This window comes from Elaeis guineensis, chromosome 5 (genome assembly GCF_000442705.2).
Source record: "Elaeis guineensis isolate ETL-2024a chromosome 5, EG11, whole genome shotgun sequence".
Taxonomy (NCBI): Eukaryota; Viridiplantae; Streptophyta; class Magnoliopsida; order Arecales; family Arecaceae; genus Elaeis; species Elaeis guineensis.
Window position 1 is genome coordinate 40,801,562 of NC_025997.2, and position 11,486 is coordinate 40,813,047.

The 11,486-nt window shown below is 40.3% G+C and overlaps 1 protein-coding gene across 1 annotated transcript; it reads right to left on the minus strand.

Annotated features, from left to right (window-relative positions):
• Nucleotides 1-565: 565 nt before the first annotated feature.
• On the minus strand, nt 566-10,588 carry LOC105047120 (conserved oligomeric Golgi complex subunit 5). Its single transcript, XM_010925931.4, has 3 exons — nt 9,413-10,588; nt 8,429-8,902; nt 566-1,769 (listed from the first exon to the last, which is right to left on the minus strand). The coding sequence occupies exons 1-3, from the start codon at nt 10,487-10,489 to the stop codon at nt 846-848; spliced, it is 2,475 nt and encodes an 824-aa protein (XP_010924233.1). The 5' UTR covers nt 10,490-10,588; the 3' UTR covers nt 566-845.
• Between the last annotated feature and the right edge of the window lie 898 nt (nt 10,589-11,486).

The window sequence follows — 11,486 nt, forward strand, 5'->3', positions numbered from 1 at the left end:
CACAAGTTCCATTGTGGTCTAACAACCATCCATTTTTACCTCCCTTCCTACCTCTATAGCCGATCAAAGGGCTCCTCTACCTGAACCAACACTGGCAAGGACCAGTCAGAGGACTGCAACTAGCAGAAGAATACCGCGGATCCTGAAAATTCTAAATTCCAACATTTCCAAAATACAGTTGTTTGCATATTTCATATGCCAACTGACTTCTCAATGTAGTAATTATTGCTGGTTCCACCTATCTCTGAGTTGTAGTCATCTTATGAATGGCAAGGGTCTAGAGAATGATGCGGAATTCAAACTATGTTTTGAAAGAATTTTATCAGAACCTTGTTTGAGTTACATGGTCAAAGCTGAGAAAAGAGTAAAGAATGTGTTCTTCAACAAAGATTAATGAACTACCACTGCCACCAGATGCATAGGAAAGTATGACCACAGAAAACATGTATCCTTAGTCAGGGCACATGGATCCTTCATTAACGTTCATGAACTTTTCAAGATCAAATCTTCCAATTTATGAATATTAAAAAGATACTGATAATTCAGGAATAGTGATCCAGAACTATTTGACTAACCAAGATCTCCAGTAAATAATTGAATGATTTACAACAATTCAACTTGGAGACATGCATCAAACAAGAATTTGAGAGCATGCAAGGCCTCTATATGAACAAGCAATGCTGCAGAAGGTTCGTTTACACTGACAAGCAGTTTGCCAAATTTAGTAAGTTTCTGGTATGGGAAATGTATGCCAAAATAGAAACAGGTACTTGAAGCAAAGCAACTCCATGGGAACAGGCACTCAGATCTCTTCCTATCATCACTAAGTTCCGTAGGAAAACACATCATGACTGAGATGATATGGTCTCGGCCACTGATGATCCGATCTGAAGCATGAGAGGATATACCGGACTGAACTCCTTGTCTCCTCGAGCTCGAACCTTTATCTCATAATCATCAAGGGTTGCTTTAATTCCTTTCCAAATTTGATCCTCCCCCTGTGAATCAAGCCACAACGAATACTGGAGTGCGGTGAGCTTGTTCCTCTGTAATGGTGATTGCAACTCATCAGGGCCTCGAGAGTAAAGGTGATGGAGTATCACGCTGGGCGGCAGATCCCGAAGAAGTGGAGAACCACCAAGCTGAGATGTCTCCAAGAAGATTACAGGCCGGAAAGCACGAAGCGCTCGGTATGGTGCACCAAGCTGCTCCACAGGAAACAAGTTCTGGCCAACCGCTAGCTCCAGCTCCGCCATGTCCCTTGCCATCCTTAGCTTGCCTGACTCAGAAAGAGGCCTCACCAGAGCAGCATGTCTAATGAAGAATATGAGGACCCGAGAGGCCATTCTCCGCACGAGCCTGGTGCATATAGTCTCTGAACGCGAGGCAGAAGAAGGCAGGAGCTTAGATAGAAACTCATTCCGGAAATGGACTGTGCATTTTTGAAACTCTTCCATGTAAGCAGAGGCATTATTGTCCATCGCTGCATCCATTCCCTGGTCCCCAAAGTCTTGTTCATGGATTTGAATGATACAGGACTCAAGACGATCAAGCATGGCTTGGAAGAGGGAAGTGACTGAGTCGCAGGCAACTCCATAGATGACACCAAGAGATGGAGACAAGACATCAGAGGCAACAGTTGGTAGCGATGACACAGTGCTGGAAATGCGTGTGTGGATCTCTTGGAGATGCTGACAGAGGGCAAAATTCTTGAGTTGGGCCGGAGTCGCAGGACCTGTAACTTGACGAGCTTCAGGACCTGTGGATATCTACAAATTTGAGATTAATATTAGATACTGGTATAGATAAATGGCCTGTACCCAAAGAAAAAAAAAACATAGATCAATGGCAACTAAACCATCAAGCACTTATAACGAAAATAGAACTAAAAAAATGTCATGTTGATGTGCACCGGGCTCATTACAAATATGGATAATAATGCCTACAGATAATACAAACAAAAACAATCAAAACATATTTTGATGCTTTACAGTAGTTTGTTATCTGACCCATCCTCATATGTCCAAAGGGAGAGTATAAACCAAAATTTGGTTACAAAACAGAACTTCTTAAGTGAAATAAATAAGATTGTCTATGCAAATGAATGAAAGCAGCTGATACAAGTGAGGAACCTACAGACCTGGAGAACACGGCTTTTCAGCTTACCATCAAAAGGTTGCAGAAAAATTGAGAAGATGATGAGTTTAAAAGTGCATACCATCCAAGGAAATAACCAAAAAGTGTTGGCTGACAACATTGAACACATGCATTCCCAGAAAGATTTCCAGCAGCCTTGAGCCAAACAAATCCATGGTCAGGGTTTGGTTTTTAAATTTTGCTTTACCTAAACCTATCTAGGATGTATATTTTACAAGATCACAGCCTGCTGGTGAGATAAGGGCAGCAATGACTTAAAAAGGTTGTCGAGCAATGAAATGTCTGCTGACTAAAACTGAGCACTAGAAGGATGCAATAACCACTGCATATAAAAATTACATCAAGGAGAGATTTTAAAAGAACAAAGAATCATTAATGAATAATTGAGAAAATGATTCCAAATCAGACATCTCCAGCATCAAATTTCAAGAATCTAAGCAGAAGGGGTCCACAGCAACAAGCAAGCAAAAGAATATTTGATCATGCACGTGACAAATGCTTTGAAGCATTCCTGCTGGCAAAAATAAGTTTAGGATTAAAAGATCTGAAATAAAAAGATCAAAGGAAATAAGTTAAGCTGTTACATGTATCGTTATAAGTTAGCTGTGGAAGCAACAAACAAAATGAAGACACATCCAAAATCAAATGTCTTCTACTGAAATCCAGTGTGGAACTTGAGCAACAAGAAAGCAAATAAGCATTTGAGCTTAGGCAGGTGAGGAGAGCTGAGACAATACCAACTGTGGCAATAGGATGTGTCAAAAGACTCTAGGAGCAAGTTGAAATGACAAGGCAATACCTATTTGTAAGAATACTATCCCAACACAGAATACTTGTAATATTGCAACCATCACAAGCTGATAATAACAAGCACCACGGAGAGGAAGAAAATACTTGAAATAAAAGGCAGAACTGGCAACAATCTGTTTCAACTTCTACAATTATCCATAACAATCCAAAATCAGTTCCAGCCTGTCATTTAAGGATAATGGCATTAATTCAGACATGGGTTTGGTAGTGAATATGTTGGAAGCAGTCAGAGATTTTAACATAAATGTTTACTTTTGCTTTAAATTTTCATCTGTGTAATGGTAGAGTAAGAATGATCTAGGAAGATCACTAGATTCGATGCGGACAACTTTGGCCATTATGAGTAAGACTAGATAGATCCAAGAGCAAGATCTACCATGTCAAAAAGCCGAATTGCATGCTATACTTCATAAAGCCATGAGATAATCTTTTTTTTTTTTTTTTTTTTGAAATTGGGTATCTTTTCAAGATCTACAACTTTGGGCCAAGCTTCTAAAGATTTAAATCAAGTCAAAATTTCATCAGTTGGGCCCTAAAATGGGCTGATCAAGCCAAAACTTTCCTAATCGAGAAAGACTTTAATTAGAGATATCTTTCAATCCATGAAAGATTAAGCAGAATGATAGAAAGCAAAGTTAATGTACAAGTTAAGAACTACCTCCTATAGGATTTTAGTATTTTTTTTCATGACTATCATCTTAATCATGTTCTTTAGAGACCTAGTCCTATTCGAGCTAGAAAGAGGAATCTGACCCAAATTGTACAAGGATAGACATCCTTTTAGAAACTAGGATAGAATCCAATCCATATTATGCAAAGATGGACCTCACTAGTATTATAAATAGAAACTATGAACCTCAATTTATAGATGTAGAGAATCAATGAAAAAAGTGGACTTAAGTCCCTTTGCAATTCTTCCATCTTCCTTTTATTTTTTTGAGAGCTTCGAGTTAAACTGGTTGAATAAAATCTTTCTTCTCTCCGATAGGATCAAGTTGATATCAAAGCCATACTCTTATCTAGTAGAATTCCAACTTGATTTGATCTAATCAAATTGATATCATAGTTTAGCCCCCACATTTGTGGAGGTCTTAATTCATGGTCCAAACGTGCAAACAATACAAGCAATCAGGAGGACTATCCGTGCTTTAAGCACATCGAAAAGCAAGTATGGCTGCTAGCTCTTCCTCAATGGATGATAAAATAAAAAACATCTCACACGATCAGAGGAGAAGATTGCCCAACTTACTAAGATCATCTCCAGATTAGAGATCCCTTTAGCACAAGCACCAGCAACTCCTATTTTGAAGCTGTTATCTACATCTAGAAATGAAGATACTCCTTTCAACGAAGAGGAGAAGCAACCTAAAGGTATGCAAAATCTCTCTATGCAACCGTGTAAAGTTGAAGCTCGAATCGAGATCCCTATATACAATGAGACTATTGATGCAAAGAGGCTAGATAATTGGCTAGACCAGTTAGAGATCTATTTTACAATCTATGGATACTCTAATATCAAAAAGATAACTTTTACCTATCTTAAGCTTTCTAGCTATATGCTCTTATCTGGTGAAATTCACACATGAGGAATAGCAATATTTTTAATTTGACATGGAGCAAATTCAAAGACCTAATCAAGAAGTAGTTGTATCCAATCAGATACAAAAAGGATGATAGATCAAATGACAATTCCTACAGTAGAAGTATGATCAATCCATCTAAGACTACACTATCGAGTTCCACAAGCAAGCAATCTCCCTCAGGATCTCCATCGACGAGCATGTAATTTTCATGAAATATGTTGGAGAGCTCTACAACAACACCCTAAAAGAGCTGAAGATCTTCAAAATTGAAGATATCAATGAAGCTAATATGAAAGCTATGGGGATTGAAGAAAAGAATTAGTCTACGAAAGGCAAGAAGGGTGACAAATTCAAAAAAGATAGCAAAAAATCAAGCCAGCAGGAGCAAGACATAAAACAGGCCAACATGACTCAGAAAAATTGCTATGCACTAGCTAAGTTAGCCTAAATCTTGCAAAACATGAATAATAGCTGTATTCAAGTGATTAAACTAGCAGAGAAGACCATAATGACAACTATATTAATTTTGTGAAACGGTTCAGAATCTGAACCCCAATCATGTGAACGATAAGGAAACCCAGTTTACAGGCATAAGAAAGTTAAAGAAATGGACCTAAAAATGCTATCACTGCTAAATGACCTAGACCTTAATAGAAAAAAACTCACAAACAGCCAAATTGGACAAATTTTTAGCCTAGCTAGTTTGATCTTGAAAAACCTACAAATAGGGTTGGAATCAGGCCAAGCCAAATCAAACCACATGCCTACTCAAACTCGGCCCAAAAAAATTATTCAAGCTTCAAGCCAGGCTTAGGCCTGAATTTTCTTTCCAAATGCCCACTTGAGCCCGAGCATAAGCCCAAACTAAAGTCCAACAAGGCTTGATCCAAACAAGATTGTTTAAGCCTAACCTAAATTGGCCGAATTGGCCTAAAATGCTTGGACACAACCTAAAAGACTTGTGACAAAAAAATTCTAATAGTGAATTCAGGCAAAGATTGGACTAGGTTCCAAGCTTGAGTTGACTTGTAGCAAGCCAAGCATTGGCCCGAGCCCAAAATTTATTTTGGCGCTACTTTTAGGGCCAAGCCTGTCCCAAACAATCTCAAGCCTACCCCAAGGCCCAAACAAAAGCCAGCCTAGCCCGATTGGCCTCAAGCCATCCCAGGCCCATTTCTAACCCCACATAAAAGTCAACAGAATGGCCACTTGGTGATAATAGTGTCTCTATCTTAAACTTTTGAAGCTTGAGAGGCACACATGATAGATCATTCATATACTTTTCAAAGGGAAAATTTTAGAAAAGAAAAACATCTGATGCTTGTATGTTCCATGTTTTGTTTCATGGGATTTTGATGTATCAATCTACCTTTTTAACTGAACTTCAATTCAGCCCTCTTTTTATTAAAAAGATATTTTCTATGAATGGAAGAAAATAGTCCCCACCAAAGGTTTAAATATCAGTATCAAACTCTGCATCAATTTTGCCTCGAAATGCTACAATATTGAACGGGTACCACCATGGTCAGGATGGAGATTGTCAAAATCAATAAAAAAGAAAAGCAACATGTTAGTACTGACCAGTACAATCGTATATACCAATCCAATCAATTTTGGCATCCCAAGATCCATCCTGTTACTTTTTTGCCATCGGAATGACTTGGTCCCATTCTATCAATTTTTGGAATCCTAGTTCCTAGCATCCAACTAATGCCCAACTCCATCAATCTCTTTATGTTAAATGCTAATCACAACCTTAATTTACTCTACCATTATTACCTTAAAGATGACAGCAAAATCATAGATCACTCAAAAGAAATTGTTCATTAAAGAATAAGGTTATATTTAACATAAAGATAAGGATAATGATAATATCGGTAATTAGTTGGATAGTAGGGACCATTTGTCCTATTAGAAAGAAGAAAAAAGAAATCTAAATGATTTTTTATACAAAAAGGGGATTGATTAGAACTTGGGTTAGAAAAGAGGGACAAAGATGTCATAGCCCTTCTCCATTTTCATATAAATCAATAGTTTCTACAAGACTTTTATAACATTTCTTAATGTTTCAGAGCTTTCGATATATTGGACTGAGTATCAATATCTTTTTCCTTCTACACATAAAATTTAAAATTCTTTTCATTAAAATGAAGTTCGTAGTCAAAACAATACTTGAAGTAGAAAAGGACTAGCAATATTCCAACTTGTACACCATCCAGCTACAACATAGTTATTCCCAAAACAAAATCAACTTCATGAATCCCAACACAAAATCAGGCATCCCTTCAGCTGACCTTGACTCTGACAGCTAGCAAATTCAGTATGAGAGCCTTCAGGTATCAAATGTCCCAAATGGATGTGCTAGGCAATAGCCATGAACCCCAGTCCAGACAATCCATGTAAAGGCAACAAAAATCCACGAACCACTGAATGAGTCTAAATTAGGGAACCTTCTTAAAATAATCTTAACATGTAAATTCTAAGGCAATCTGCTGCCCTCACTATCAGACGAATTCTTTTCATTTGCATGTACTACTTGAGTGGATCCTTTTTAAACAAACTTGGGATTTACAACTAGTAACTGTTGACAATCCTGCAACCAGTTTCTCTTTGAAATCTGTAGTTTTTCCTATCATTCAAAGACACTAAACTTTATGGATGCTCTTAGCGCAATAGAGCATTCAAAGGCCCAATGATGGCAAACTACATCACCACAAATGAACATGGGGAACCCAATGAACACTATAACAGATAACTGGCAGCTAGATGAGAAACCAAAGTTCACCACACCAATTAATACAATTATGGTACCGTACCGACATACCATACCATAATAGTACTAAACTAATATGCAGTCTCGTACCATACCGACACTCGGTTTACCTCGCCATCTCGTACTGTAATAGATTGGCACCGGTATGGAGCTCAATACCGAGACGGCAAATATTGTGGAAGACTAAAATAGCCTTTTTGTATGAATATACCATTGGTACACTATCTAAAGAAGATGTTTTCTTTCTTAGAAGTTGTCCCCCGTAATCCTATACAATGAAGCAGTTAACCTCTTCCAGAGCATGCTAAGTTTGGTTTCAAATGTAACAGTAACTTATGTCTCCTAATAAGATCATAGAACATGCTCCTATGTAGACCTAATGATTAGCCTGTCAACAATAAGCATGGTTCAATGATAGATATATTTATCTTTCATTTTCTCAATAATTTAAGTGTTTCAATTTTGGCTACTAAATGTAACTTGTAGCTTAGAGATAATTGCGGTTCCACTTATCAAACCTTGCGTTCTTACTTCACCTAAAGAAAAATTGAGTGTTGTTCCTTAGTTGCCTAAGCTCAACCAATAAGGTGGATTCTTTTACCCTCTAATGGCCCTTTAAATTTAGGCACTAATTCAAAGAATTGACATGAAGGTTATAGAACTTTCTCAAACTCTAATAGATTATAACTTGGTCTTTCAATCAAACCCCACAAAACAAGACAAGGTTAGTGAGGAAGGATTTGAGTTACCATAAAATTTTTCAATGATTAAAAACCCCCACAAGAAGTGGGGCAGTGGGGTTTTAGATAAAAGATTTCATACAAACAAGCACCTAAAATAAACAATCAATCTCTAGAATTAGGCTGTGAAATGTTCAACATGGAACAAATATTTTCACATGCTAACAAACTAAAGAAAGGCAGCTAAAATTCCATCTTCAAATTACATCCAATAGAATGGCAGGCAAAAACTGACAAACGTTGAATTGGTATAATTGACAATATAGTGATATTTGTTAATCTTAAAAATAAATTAACAGTGTAATACATATAACAGATAGGTAACATTGTCATCCAGACTATCTTAATTGTTGGAAATCATGTACCTGGTATTCAGCTCTCTCAGCTAATAGGAGCAAAACTTTGCCAATTTCATGCAAAACAAGAAGCATCAAGTGCCCATGCATTCTAACGACTTCAATCTCTTCCTGGATACGCAATATGATTTTTGAGATCTGATCCTTTGAAGGAATACTTCCACGGCTTGATACAGGAAATATGCTATTAACATAATCAGAGAGACGACTTAGGCAAAGAGCCAGAAAGGCTGTCTGGAATATATCAATAGAAGCAACCATTTGATCCTTTCCTTCAGGTGTGAGAGCTGGTAGAACCCCTTTCACAGTAGTATCACGTGAAATCCTTTCAAGAAGATTTTCTACCATGGTAAATAGTTTTGGATACCCATGAGTGAATACTTCTTTGACGAAACTTGATGCAGTGAAAGCAGATTTCATTTGGCTTGCAAAAGCTTTGACAAGTGCTTCCCAGACCCGATCTGTTAGCAGAGGGTCTCCCTCCTGGACAATAAGCCATTGTTAAGGGAAGAAGAATTACAAAGTATTGTAAGATTATGACATAATAGGGGGCAAAACATTCTATATCCACATGATATCTCCAAAATCATCAGAATACATCCAACCATACCACAAAGCCATGTCAGTTCAACCCGGAACTGAAATTAACAATTCCATCATTCCTTGGACAACTCAAAGAAATTGAACAAAGTTCAACCCTCTCAATGCCTTTTTTTTTTTTTTGTGGATTCAAAATTAAAATTAGGATCCATGCACGCATACTAACTTTATAGACAGAAATTGCCAAAGAACTTGAACAAAGATCAACCTTGTCAATCTACAATTTTGATTCAAAATTAACATTAGGAGAAACAAGCTATAAAATCCAACACTTGTACTCATTCTACCAATTTTATCTACAGATAATGAACAAAGAACCCAGTAATTCCAGAATTGCAATTCTATTTGATAGAACTAACTGCCTTGTCATGATGAAGGAATTCACTCACTGACCTGCCAGACCTCATGGAGGAACAAGATCTGCGTGAACGGGACCCTCTTCTTCGAGAGAACGGTCTGGAGCTGCCACACAGCCGTCATCACCTTGTGGAGCTCATCCATGCACCGGGCCATCCTCTCCCAAAGGGCCTCTCCTGCCCTTTTTCCACCCCCGATCTGCGGCGTTCCGCTCCTTTGCACTCCGCCGGGCCCAAATCCCCCCGACGACGCTGAGATCGCCTTCATGTCCAGTGCTGACCCCACGCTCTTCACCCCGATCCCCTTGTACTTGTTGATGAGAGAGTCGACCGTGGATCTGAGCTCGCCGAGGTTGTAGAACACCTGGAGGCCGCACCAGATGTCGTTCTGGTTGGACTCGTCCATGCCCCTCTCGACTGCCTTCATGGCCTCGGATCGGAGGCGGTTGCCGGTGTCGGAGAGCCAGTGGATCTCGTCCTCGACGACGGAGATGCCGGCGAGGCCGCGCTCCTCGTAGAGGAGCTCGATCTCGCGGTGCATCTCGGCGGCCTTGGCGAGGTCAAGGCGGTCGGGAGGATGAGACATGAGGTCACGGAGCTTGCGGGAGAGGCGGAGGAGGCGGGCGGAGGACTGGAGGAGGTCTGCGGCGGCGTGGAGATTGGAGAGCTGGAGGGTGTGGGAGCGGACGAGGCGGCGGGGGTCGGCGATCTCCTGGCGGGCGCGGTGGAGGGAAGACTGGAGAGCGACAACGCCGGAGCGGACGGCGGAGAGGGAGGACTCAGCGTCACGGAGGGAGGAGAGCTGAGAGAGGAGGGAGGAGTGGCGAGCGAGGACCTCGGAGCGGAGGTGCTTCTCGAGGAGGCGGATGGCGTCTTGGAGGGACTCGGCTCGGGCAGCGGCAGAGCCGGAGCTGAGTGCCTGAGAGGAGAAGCGGGCGGAGTCGAAGTCAGAGGAGAGGAAATCGGAGAAGACGGGGTCGGAGGCGAAGGTGTCGAGGGGGGAGGCGTCGGAGGAGGAGGGCGGCGCCACCGCCATCGCCGGGGAGAAGGCGGGATCTTTGAAGGTCGCGAGCTTCTGAAGGGGAGAAGACGGGAGGATCCGAGGCGACGCCATGGCAGGTCGGAGAAGGGAGATAGGAGAGAGGTTTTTAGATCCCGTCCCGTCCCGCTCTCTTTGTACTTCCCTTGCGAGCTGCTACTGGGAAATGGAGCGAGCGAAGGGGAGAAGGGGGGTTGAACCGGCATGGCACGGAAATTGAACCGGAGCATGTGTTGGATCTTGGGAGGGTGGGTGTGGGTGTGGGTGTGGGTGTGAAAGTTGAGAGGAGGGTGAAGCTGCATGGGAGGGATATTGAGACAGAGACGCGATAGGTCGGATACGGATCAAATCAATATCTATTTTATAATTAAAATTTATATTTATATACAGTTCGTATTTATTTCAAATAAGATCAAATAAAAATATGAGAAAGATCATATTGAATAGATAAAAAAAATCAAATCGAATTGAATAAAAAATTCATCATATAAATATTATAAAATAATTATAATTGTTAGTATTAGAATTTATCTGGCATCAGAATGCTGGAGTTGACAGTCCAAAAAATCTTTCGAGGGCGTGACCTGCAAAAAAGTTATAATCGAAGATAGCTCCAGCAATGACCTTCCGACACTCAAGTCAGAACTATCATTCAATAGGAAGAATATGAGAGACAGAACAACGACGAATCTTCTTTAGGGGTCCTCTTTGAGTCTCCTTCATAGCGGAGAGTTGAAGCTTCAATTGGCAAGCAGTTTGCATGATCCTACATGATTAGGATGTAATTCGTGGGGCACAAAATTATCGCGTAAGATTTTTAAAGTGCAGTGATTGCTGTTGCCTTATCAGTCCAGAGACAATTGTTGCATAAAGGACGTGATATTTTAAATGAAGTTGCCAATTGAAGACTGTCGAGAGTTGATTGGCGACAAATAGGGGTTGGTCACCTCAGGGCATTACCAGATAGGGGTGTTTAGAAATGCATGGTTGGTCAGTCGATGAGGGGTCATCAATAATAATACATAGGGATCACCAAGTAGCTGTCGACAGGCTCTTGCTTACTCGAGAGGTA